Raw genomic sequence first — 12,849 nt, 5'->3', positions numbered from 1 at the left:
TACCGTTAAAGTTGGAAAGTTGCCATATGAGCTGTAATTCTGTTAGTCTGACGTAAAACCTAACCAACGATCAATTTGTCACTTACATGATACCAGCTCCTAGCAAAAGATTTATTTCTTCTTTGTGACATCTGTTTGTAGTAAATATATTCAAATATTTAAGAATTTAATCAAATTTTGTAATAAAGGTCATCAGTGCGTGTAATTAAGTCTTGGAGAGCTGGTGTAGGAAAAACGTTGTTCAAGAAGCGGAAGAGCGAACAGTTAAATTTATACAGTAACACTGCAAAAGCCAAGGAAGTATCAATTCCGCTGCATGAAAAGACAATAGATATGTACTACGTTACCCAGAGACTTTTGGAACACACGAAACAGCCTGGAGAATCAGCTGCGAGACTTTTTCATTTTGATGTGTCACATGAGGTAAGTAAATAAATATCTGCATAAAAAAAACAACAAAATATTGTACAGTCACACTTTTTATAAGCTCGTCATGAAGTGATCCACCCGCATCGGGCGGTTGACGTCCACAAACATTGCCCACCTTCTAAACCTAGCAGCAGTTCTAATAATACTTTTATCAAAAATGGAACAGAAGGTTTATGAGCATAATGTATAGGCAAAGATGATCGATACCCAGCAGAATAATCTTATATTTCTACCTAATTTCAACCATGCCAAACAGAATGTGTATCTGCATATAGTCTAGGTCAAGTGTGATTATCAGCCAGCGCGGATAAGCATTTCTAGAGTTATGGCCCATGAAATAATCAAAACTACAAAACTTGACAATATCAGCTCAGTAACTGGTATGGTTGTGATCAAAGAGCAAATACTCCAGTCTAAACTATTGTTTATCGTCATCATACTTATCCAGAATATGTTTTAGTATAAAGTCTAGGTCATGTTTTAAAACGAGCAAGTTCGGAATAGTATCTCCTGAGGTATTGCCCTTAAATTAGTACAAAATTGCAAATGGTTACCCGTTACGTGGTGTTTTAAAGTTCATTAGTCTGCTTTGGTGGACGTATATTCTTACTGCGGCAATTGTGGACAACTCGTTTATAATTCTAAACCATGTAACTGTAATAACGAATCCTTGCGTCTCGGTCCCCTTGTCGTGATGAAATGATCAAAATGATTTAGAGTAAATTTTCCATTCTGCCATGCTATCAACAAGGTACATTTGTACTAAAGTGTTGTTTTTGAATGGAAAATAACTTCAAAGAAACAGCAAATACACAGACATACTTATAATTTTGAGTATGATGTTTGTGTTGTAATTTGTGCATGTATCAATATTTCATGTATTAATATCTGTTTTTACTATATACACTTTTCTAGAACATTTTATCTAATATAACTATACATGTATTATATAATTATATGATAACGAAAGTAAATTGGCCTAATTACGACCGTTCTTGCTGTGTATTGAGTATCTATATATGTGTCTTGTGATCTCAACACCTACAGTTTACACCCAATTCAAATGAAACTTGGTATAATAATACATAACATCAAGTAAACGTGCGCATATTATCGGCACTTTCATGTCTGACTTGAAATGCAAAGTTGACATTAGTTTTGTTCTTTTACCTTTTATTATAAAATATATCGACTGGAGCTCATCTAATCTATCATTCCATATCTTATGTATCCATCCATAGGTACAGTATGGCGTAGATTATCTTCTGTTCAATTTGATTATCCTGGGATGTCTTGTTGACAAGACTGGATTTGTATGGAGGAAATCACACATAGACATATATCTAATTGAAGCCATGCCTTTGTTGACACATGCTGTTGAAAGACGGGTAAACGTTTTTCTAAATAAATATGTGTTATACCTGCAATGGTGGTAAAGTTTACTGTTTTAGTTTATGTTACAACCGTGAGTTATGATGTTAAGTCTTAGACCAAATATAAATCGATCAGAGCTATTGAGGGCACTAGATTCTCGTATATGGCGGATAAATATTGATTGGTTGTCGAGATATTTCAACAAATTCATTCATTACAAAGAAAGAAACTGTTTGCAAATGGAAATAAAGAAGAACTGGTTAGTGTATTTAATTATTTGGGCCGTTCCATGAGAAAATCTGTATTATTGACATGAAATACGCATAATAAATAGTTTAAAATACTGGAAACATATTTTTTCTTGGGTTCATGCACAAACTACAATATTGTAATTAAGTTATCTAAACAAAACTAATTCTACGATATTTCACAAAAGCGTATATATGTTATCATGACAACCAAACAATCAAAGCAACAGTGTACCATCGGAAGACAGGGCATTATAGCTAAATGGCCCATGATGAAACCAAACATACACAATTACCTTATTTTTCATTGTCTCTAAATATTCAAATGTATGATGTCAAGGTAGTAATATACAGAACTTGTCGCAAAAATAATACTAAACAAATATGCCATACATGACCACGTCATAGTGCTTTTTCGATGTTCTTGACGTTACCGCTAGACGATATGGTGACTTACTTATAAGCATTAGAACTCTTGAAATAAATAATGATAACGTTTACGAATGTTTAGATTTGAACAGTAAAAATGTTCTTCATGAACATTTTATCTTAATTTTTGAAGTTTTCTCCTAATATTATAACGTTTTGTCATGGAATGAACCGTTTATTTTTCAGGGAGAATTATCCAGATATGTTCATCCAATGTTGGACATTTTACCTGACCTTACATGTAGGTCTCCGGTGGAAAGTTTGATGATATACTATGGCAGAATCCCGGAAGGTAATATTGTAAAGTGGCTTTAAACAAATATATCTAATTGAATATCGCACAAAAAGTTTGACTTAAGCTGCTTAGATAATTGGTCTAGAAGTGAAACTATTCAAATAAAATTTCTTAAGTGTCTCGTAGTATGTAACTAGTACATTGCAAATATAATTTGTCCCCCTGTCACGCAGTTGTCTTAATCTGTTGTTTTAATAAGTTTTATGTAGTATGTAACCAAATACATTGCAAATATAATTTGTCCCCCTGTCACGCAGTTGTCTTAATCTGTTGTTTTAATAAGTTTTATGTAGTATGTAACCAAATACATTGCAAATATAATTTGTCCCCCTGTCACGCAGTTGTCTTAATCTGTTGTTTTAATAAGTTTTATGTAGTATGTAACCAAATACATTGCAAATATAATTTGTCCCCCTGTCACGCAGTTGTCTTAATCTGTTGTTTTAATAAGTTTTAATCTGTTTAGTGATGTGTGCACAATCTCTATGTCATGCTGTAAGATTCATATAAAATATCAACATTTTAAACATTTGCAGCCATAATTTGTAGGAATTGCAATACCATGTCACGTTACGTTTATCTAACGATAGTCTGGTCGACGCGGGATGTCTGGCAAGTCACATCTCCTTTAGTATACTATTAAGAAGACATGGCAAGTGTCTTGGCGAAACACAGAACATTTGAAATGCTTTGAACTGAAAACATTGACTTGACAAAAATTGCTTCTGCTTGATATTTTAATGTATTAACAAGTCGCCATATGACCTATGATTGTGCCGTTGTGATGTTAATCCCAACAAAAAATAATGGATTAACATGCTGCTAAGTTTGTTCTGTGGTCACTTCTCCCCGATACTAGTATATCCATATAGTAGTTCTCTGAAATGGTTCACTGTACATGCATGTTACTATAGTTTATGGATCTTTGTAATCCTAACATCTATTCAGTGTTTCTGTACAATGATGTTCCACTTACGTCGTTGCTATGGGCTGCGATTGGTGTTGCATACCTGTTAGGAAAAGACTGCAAAATGTTGCTTAGTTACATTATATTCCTTATATAACTTTATTATGTATTAAGCCAATTCTGGCCCATGTACATGCATCAATATAACATAATCACAGAAGAAATAACAATGCAACTATACAAGATGTGTAAGCAAGATGACAATAGATATATCAAAAGATGAACACTTCATACCAAATGCATGTTATATCTTTGAGAGAGGGAGAGACTGTGAGAGCATTATTTAACATTATGACAAATATCAAGTGTTACACCATAATAGAGACTTTTTAACATATATTACTGACTGCTACATTGAATTAAAAATCAAGTTTCGTTTTTCAAACGCCTTGTAAACATACGCTGAAAGTTTTCTTAAATCATTAACATTTTCAGTTTTAATTAGTTCCATAAGTTTGATATAGTTATGATGAAACCAATAGTATCTTTTAATGTACTGATGCCTTAAATAGAATATGATGCAAATTTACACTATAACGTTAATCCCGATATCTGTTATAAAGTTCTCTAATTTTTTTAAAGATTTCAAAGAAACGGATCAGCTCTTTGATGACAAGCAGTTCAGAAGTCCAGTCTTTCAACGGACGTTTCGGTATCTGTTAAGACTTGATATAAGTAGGCAAGATGAGGGTATAAGGCCCAAGAAAGTGAATGGAAATCCGAAAACATGTCTGCAGACACTTCTCAGGTAACACATATATTGTTGTGTTGAAGTTACTGATATATGTAATATTGCTTGCTTGTACACAATTCATGATTTATTGCTAAATTTATCAACAGATTCTAGAGTTTAAATACTTAAAGAAAATAAGAAAGTAAAATTTCATTTACAGGCACTGCGGTATAAAGGACCCATCTTGGTCAGAGCTTCATCACTTTGTTTCGTTCTTTAATACCCAGTTGGTAGACTTTGAACAAAATAACTTTGTGAGTGCAGCGGCGGCAGAGGATTTGCCTGGATTTTCAGATTTTGTTCTCCGGTTCCTTATTCAGATGTCAAGGGTATGTGCTTTTCATTCCTAGATATAAAAAAAAACTTTTTATAACCATGCAAACGATGTCTCGGATGGAAATATAAAGGCGGCATCTTACGATTATTAGGTCGGTCTGTTGCAGAAATGAAGTGCACATACATTCAATACGAGTGAAATTTCATACACATGATTACCATGAAATGGATGTGTGTGACACACCTACCCTGTCTGCTTATGCCTATATAGGTCAAATTCATAGAATTTTTGCATGCGATAAGTAAATGACACCAAGTGTTTTATGGGTAAGTATATCAAGTTTGAAGGTCAAAATGACCTCAAGATCTAGTTCTATTTCAGCAAAATTATCGCAGTACGTTTATGTCCACATAAACTAAATTGAATACGATATTTGCTTTTGGTCAGGAGATGGCCTCTTTCGTTTATTGGAACGGTGTGACAATTTCCGATCATTAAATAAAGAATGCTTGGGCATAAAGTAACCAACACAGTATGATGATTACTTGCCATCAGATCTAGACCACTGATAAAAGTCAAAATCACAGTGTGTCTAACACTGACAACGGTTTCCTACAATAACTCGAGCCGTCAAACTTTAAAGGACCTTTGCCTGTGGCCAGTAAATGGCCGCTTTAACTGATATCCGCTCAATAATCAAAGACCGTTTCGATCTTCATTGTCTGTAATCAACAGATGTCCTTTTAACATATCTCGTATTCACCCCAAAAACAAGCAAATTATATCCGTTTGTTCAAGAGATGATATCATAATTAATGTGAGTGTCAGGAACACGCTTTAAAAGCGTAGAGTCTCTCTTACACGCATCCAACGAAAATTTGTGTGGAGATCCGTTTGAATCATTTCTTCTCCTGTACTGTTTTGTTGTTATGTTTGTTTGTGACGTTACTACTGGTACATGCTCTGTTTCGCAATAAAGAGCAATATGGTATTCATTTGCTAAATGAGATTAAACATCCTATGTGTCTTTTCCTATTCCGTTTTGAAAGTATATGGTACATGTCTTCCTTCATTCTAACAAATTATCAATTCCGCTTGCAAAGAATACCGGAAAAGACTTCTTAACCGGGAAAATACCGAAAAGCCTCTTTTCAAAGTTAAAAACTGGCATTGCGTTGTCCGTCTGACAGGCAGTACCTAATTTCATATCAAAGTCTTTTGAAAAGGAAACAATAATTTTGTAGAACTTTCGATATACGTATTGTGAAATAACAAATGCAGTAACATTCGAATAACAATGGCGCTAAAGTGAACGCGACGTAAATACGGAAAATATGCTTTTTTAAGACATGCACTGTAATTTAGATCGTGTAGCCGAAATTGTATTAGACACCTACAGTATTCCTATTGTCGTTCTTTTAATGATACATAGTTAGAGACGTGTTATGAATTAATCAAATACCGTTATGTTAAATTCTAACACGACCAGCGAATAACCTACATACATGTACAGCAAAATCTATCTCGGGTTATTCTGCAATAAACCGCTCGCGTGCAATGACGTCATCCGATCCAGGTGCGTAGCACGGTCGTAAAAAGTAGTTCCTTTTTTTCTGAAACTGTTGATACTAGTATGTCGTGTTAGAATCGAAACAACAAGTTCCAAGTGTGATTTATCGTAGAATAACCCGTGTTTTTCGTTCTTATGTGAAACAATATATCATGAAGGCCTGCCTACGGCCTTCGTGATATATTGTTTCGCATAAGAACGAAAAACTAGGGTTATTCTACGATAAACCGCACTTGGGAACTTATTATTTCTTAAATATCATTTATATTTATCCAAACAGGACTTTTCAACTCGGTCTTTAAACATTAGCGAACAGTCTCCAACAGTTACCCAGGTTCATTCAAAAAATGAAGAAGATTTGCATTTAGCCAACGATGATCATGTTGCGGAGGATGAGACACTTCTGCAGTATCATATGAGAAGGACTTGGGAAAGCAGGTGATATGTGGAAAGGTCTATTTGAATGAATCTACTTATTACCAGATTACAGTTAGGTGGGCATATATTGTTCTCGCAGCCCGGACTCTCTTGCATGCACATTACTTGCCGTGTAGTTTTGCCTAGGAATACGACTCTTCCTGGTTAATATTAATTAAGAACAGTATATATAGCATTAATTTGTCACGAAATGTGACTCCGAAGTGTTTTAGGAAAATCAACGTTAGTTAAATGATGTCCAAGTATTTCATTGTCTTGTTTTTGATTTATAAATCGATTGTTTGGTAAACTTGTCTACATACTTTTTTCTCAATGGCTGATAATACGTTCCCGACTGACGTATAGTACGACGGACCACGACTCAAATAAATTGCAGATACGAAACACTAGCAGAAATTTCATTGTATAACCAGCTTAGAGTGAGCTCCTGGTTATTTTTACTCTGGAACAGAACAGCCCATATTGAGGGAGTTAATATGTTTGATCGGTACTAGGTATGTTGTGGAAAAAAAATGAAGTAACTGTTAATCGAGTCACAAACATTCTATTTCAAACTTTTTCAAATTGGTTTAGTTGTTTAATTATTAATAATATTGAAGTATTTAACATAATCACAAATATTTCAGTCCACATCCATACTTGTTCTTCAACTCGGATAGATTCACCTTTACCTTCCTGGGTTTCTTTATTGATCGAGCAACAGGAAACCTGGTAGATCAGCAAACAGGAGATGTTCTAGAACAAAGCATAATGAATCGGAAGTTGTATGACTCTCTACTCAGAAATCATGCTCCGATACAGGAGAATTTTGATGATCTCCCAAGGTTAGATTTGAATAAAAGGGTAAAATTTATTGCCTAGATATAGCATCCAGTTCGAAGAATCATTGTCTAAGAGAAAAGATTAATTGTTTTGTAATTGAATGTATTTTACATACCAACGCCAAAACATTCTGTTGGAATATTTCAAAACAACCGTGTCGTCACGAATTGAATACGACATGTATGGGGATTTTCAAGAACACTTTTTTTTGAAACATGTACTTTATGGTTTTCTTCGCACGTATAATGACTTTTACCTTTTATTTTTGTAAATGTCATTAGTGACAAATATTGCTTTTAAAACTAAACAACAGTTGATACATATAATATGAATATCTTCTTACAGATTTTTTTCTATATCATGTAGATAATCAGTAGCTTATTCCTTAGGACTGAGGCAGGCGTGCGGAAGGTGTTGTTCTTGTTATTCAATCCAGTTAAGAATATTTTCTTTTGTTATACATTATTACATTGCTTTTAAAACCAATAATTTATAATGGCTGGAGCGTGTTCGAAATAACAAGGCTCCAATGACCAACCTAACAAACCCTTGTGTTGCGTGCAAGAGCCAGATCCGATTCTCAAAGGTCAGGTTCACGTTTAAACGTCAGATGTTGTCCATTTTTATGCCCCCGAAGATGGTCATATTAAAATCGCACTGTCCGTTTATCCGTGCGTGCGTGCGTGATCCGGCGTAAATTCTTGTCCGTGCTGTAACTCTTCCATCCATAAAGGGATTTTGAAATAACTTGGCGTAAATGTTCACCAGAATGAGACGACGGTCAAGGTCACACTTAGAGGTCAAAGGTTAACATGGTCTGTTTCGTGTCCGGTCCATAACTCTGCCATCCATGAAGGGATCTTGAAACAACTTGGCATAAATATTTACCATAATAAGACGACGTGTCATGCGCAAGACCCAGACTTCTAGCTCCAAGGTCAAGGTCACACTTACAAGTTAAAGGTTAACAGGGTATGTTTCGTGTCCGGTCCATAACTCTGCCATTCATTAAGAGATTTTTAAATTACTTGGCATAAATTTTCCTCATAATGACACGACGTGTCATGAGCAAGACCCAGACCCCTAGCTCCAAGGTCAATGTCCCACTTGGAGGTCAAAATTTAACAGGGTATGTTTCTTGTCCGGTCCATAACTCTGCCATTGATGAAGGGATTTTGAAATTACTTGGCATAAATGTTCCCTATAATGAGATGAGGTGTCATGTGTAAGACCTAGACACCTAGCTCCAAGGTCAAGGTCACACTTACAGGTTAAAGGTGTTTCTTGTCTGGTCCATAACTCTGCCATTTATCAAGGGATTTGAAAATAATTCGACACAAATGTTAACCATATTGAGAAGATATGTCACACTTATGACCGAGGCCACTTAGGTCAAGGTCACAAATTGATATGTGATTTTTTGCGCAAACAACTGTGGCATTCTTGGGCCTACTTCGGTAACATTTGTCACCAATAGGGACAGCTCTTGTTCTTTACAAATTTTACTAATAACAGTTGTTAGAGTCTGTCAAATAATTCTGTAATGCATGGTGGGACTTCAAAATAACTTGGCAGAAATAACAACCGCGGTTTGACACTAGATAGGGCAACAAAAAAAACTGTTGAGCCATAACCTAATGGACGCGACCATCAAAAAACAAAAATAGTTAAGTAATGGAAGTCAGAATAGGTCACGATAAGACATCCAATCACTGGCACCAGAACAGAAAAAGTGCCCTCGTACATGTTATACCCTACCCCTAGGTATTCTATAAGAACCATGGTCATGAACGGGAAAATATACCTACCCATTTCAATTGCGCATTTCATACCTAAAACGCGCAGTTCGGTAAATGTGTACTGTTGATATTGAACAAGAGGTAATTTATCTTTCATTGTGTACCGGTCACATTTTTTCAATATTTCTTATTTGAGAGAAACAACGCGTAGTTTATACTTTTTCAACGTTACACAAAAAACTTCGTTGAACTTCCCTAGTGAAGTTCCGGTCTAGATTACAAAACCATTCTGATTGGCTGATGTGAAAATGTATGTCAGTCGTTGTTTAACTACACGTGTACGCTAATATGTGTATATGCAGCATATGTGCAATATGAATTAAGTAAACAGTACAGATGTATACAAATGTCTGACTTCAAAATCATATATAAGATGAATTTCATTCATCCTTTCGAGTTTTATTGTATAACTGTGAATATTTTGCATTCTGTTTTTGTTTGTTTACATTTCGCCTAACATGTGCACACTGCTGTGACCTCTAGACCGGATGTTCATTAGGGAAGTTCACGCAAGTTTTTTTCTGTAACGTGTACGAAAGCATAAAATATGTGGAGTATCTCTGCAATATGAAATGTTGAAACAAAGTGACTGGTACACGATGTAAGATAACTTACCGCTTGTTCAATATGCTGGGTACCCATTCACCGAACTGCGCGTTTTAGGTGAGAAATGTACGATTGAAAAGGGTTAGTGCACTTTCCCGTTCATGACCATGGTTCTTATAGAATACCTTGGGGTAGGGTATAACATGTACAGAGGCATTTTCTTTCTGTTCTGGTACCAGTGCATCCAATATATTAAGTAATTTTTCTTTTTACGAACTAGAACTTATTGACAACGTAGAGTAGACGTTCGTTGTAACAAAACGACATGTCTCTTTCTTGAATTAGATCCCTGGTTCAAAGGTACAGATGAAAGATAATGTTAAATGATTTGTTTGAAAATCTGTGCTACCGAGAACTTTGTCGCCAAAACAATGTGCCACATGCAAGAACTACGTCATCAGCCCAAAAGTCAAGGCCACAGTTGGCTACTTAACGTTGTAAAATTCCTATATAAAATGTAGTGATAACAGTTGTTAGTGACTGACCCTGAACTTTGTCGGAAGAACACAAACTTAAATTTCTTGACTGCACATAGCAGAGGCAAGGTCACATGTCTAGTTACTTTTACTTAATTTATCTGTCGTGTTATGCGCATGTAATTATCTTAATTTAGGGACAAGAAAATCATGAAGTTATGCAATGTCATGGGAATTGAGTTTCCTCATGATCCAGATGATACATACGAGTTGACAACAGACAACGTGAAGAAGATATTAGCCATATACATGAGGTTTAGGTAAGTTATTATGTCTTCCACCACAGTGGTGTGGGAGACATATTGATTTACTCCAGTCTGTGTGTGTGTCTGTCTGTCTTTCACAAAGCTTGTCCGCACTCCAAGTCGAACATTTCTCATCCGATCTTCACCAAACTTAAACAAAATGTGTTTGACCATAAGAACTCGGCCAAGTTCGATAACTAGCCAAATCGGTCTAGGCGTATTGGAGTTATGTCCCTTGAATTACCAAAAATCGGCCTTTTTGCTCTTGTCCGCACTCTAAGTCAAACATTTCTAATCCGATCTTCACCAAACTAAAATGTGTTTGACTATGAGTCCTCGGCCAAGTTCGATTACTAGCCAAATCGGTCCAGGCGTATTGGAGTTATGGCCCTTGAATTACCGAAAAATCAGCCTTTTTACTCTTGTCCGCACTCTAAGTCGAATATTTCTCATCCGATCTTCACTAAACTTGAACAAAATGTGTTTGACCATGAGAACTCAGCCAAGTTTGATAACTAGCTAAATCGGCCAAGGCACATTTGATTTATGGCCCTTGAATTACTAATTGGATCCACTCGCTCGTCTAAACCATCTAGAGAACCTAGACATTTTTCATAGGGGCAGTTGTGGGAGACATGCGCTTTTCTCAAAAGCATCTCTAGTTAATAATACAGTTTGGTGCCGTTTTTGAAGGGCCAGTGGCCAATAGTCACTTGAGAGTTTAAGCCGATTAATTGTGCACATGCACACTCTCGCTCTCGCTCTTAATGCCCACAATGTTTCAAAGCTACAGGACAGTGTAAATAAAATTTGTCTTCTCAAGATAAATCCCCTACGCATGTAATGGTTAAAGAATGCACGATATATAAATCATAAAAATGCTGCTCGTGCAAATATATAAAAATCTTAATCTAATGAAGTATTTACGCGTGTACCCAGTGCCTTGCAGAAGGCAGAGCAACAAGATAAACAGCATTAAGCATGTTCAAAAGGGTTGGCTTGCAACATGTGTGAATATTTACGCTAGCTAGCCGTGTTGAAAGAGTAGATAATATAATACGATTTATAAAGAAATAATATACCTAATAAGATATTGCGCTGGGTACTTCTCATATATACAGGTGAGCGATCTAAGGTCATCTTTGCCCGCTTGTATACACTATGACATTCTAACGTAGTAAATCGAAGGATACTATCTAAATGTAGTGCAATAATGGTCTAAGGAGATATTGCTAATGAAAGTTCCCTAGACCCAAATTAGCCTAATTTGATCAGATTCGTTGAATACGTACTAGAAGGCTATTAGGATTGAGATATATACCCATTTATACGGACCAAGGGATATATTTCATCAATCATTTTTGCCTAAGTTTCTTGATATAGACTTCAAATTTATTTAGGTGCAATATACCTGTGATCATAATGGGAGAAACGGGATGTGGGAAAACCAGACTGATTAAGTTCATGTGTGCGCTTCAGATGCCTCCAGGACTTCCAGTAACTAACATAATTCTGATGAAGGTATAGTTTTGGTATTATTTATTTTTATTTATTCGTGCTTAAAACAAGTATGAAATTTTCCATATACAAACTAATTTGATGTCCTGTGTAATGAAGTTTAACTAGATTATTGATACCATACGTCAGTTGCTGCAGTTTCACTCTGATTTCTTACGTAAGGTGTAATCGTATTTTTCTTTTCGAACTCGTGTGATTTTAGGAAAAAAGCAGCTTCAGGCTTTTTATGCCTCCACTTTGGGGGCATATAGATTTGCCCTTGTCCGTCCTTCCGAGAATGTTGTGTCGCGCCTAGCTCCAAAAGTATTTGACGTAGAGTCACAAAACTTTACAGGAATGTTGGTCAGCATGTGTAGTTGTGCACCTGGGGTTTCGCGTCCGGATTCATTCAGTCATGTAGGAGTTATGACCCCTGACTTTGTAAAAATTGGTCATTTTAGAGTTGTGTCGCGCCTAGCTCCAAAAGTATTTGACGTAGTCACCAAAATTTACAGGAATGTTGGTCAGCATGTGCAGTTGTGCACCTGGGGTTTCGCGTCCGGATTCATCCAGTCATGTAGGAGTTATGGTCCCTGACTTAGTAAACATTGGTCATTTTAATGTTGTGTCGCGCGTAGCTCCAA

General features: G+C 35.9%; 1 protein-coding gene across 1 annotated transcript in view; it reads left to right on the top strand.

Moving 5' to 3' along the window:
* LOC123550957 (E3 ubiquitin-protein ligase rnf213-alpha-like) overlaps positions 1-12,849 on the top strand; it is a 158,058-nt gene that overhangs the window by 68,066 nt on the left and 77,143 nt on the right. Inside the window, exons 31-39 of the mRNA XM_053540043.1 lie at positions 189-423; positions 1,671-1,817; positions 2,667-2,772; positions 4,325-4,490; positions 4,636-4,804; positions 6,603-6,760; positions 7,387-7,584; positions 10,601-10,723; positions 12,109-12,229. Of these exons, the coding sequence (XP_053396018.1) occupies positions 189-423; positions 1,671-1,817; positions 2,667-2,772; positions 4,325-4,490; positions 4,636-4,804; positions 6,603-6,760; positions 7,387-7,584; positions 10,601-10,723; positions 12,109-12,229 (1,423 nt within the window). The remainder of the gene's footprint in view (positions 1-188; positions 424-1,670; positions 1,818-2,666; positions 2,773-4,324; positions 4,491-4,635; positions 4,805-6,602; positions 6,761-7,386; positions 7,585-10,600; positions 10,724-12,108; positions 12,230-12,849) is intronic.

This window comes from Mercenaria mercenaria, chromosome 4, assembly GCF_021730395.1.
Source record: "Mercenaria mercenaria strain notata chromosome 4, MADL_Memer_1, whole genome shotgun sequence".
Lineage (NCBI taxonomy): Eukaryota > Metazoa > Mollusca > Bivalvia > Venerida > Veneridae > Mercenaria > Mercenaria mercenaria.
The sequence above is the reverse complement of the archived record's forward strand: the minus strand, read 5'-3'. Positions and strand labels throughout refer to the sequence as shown.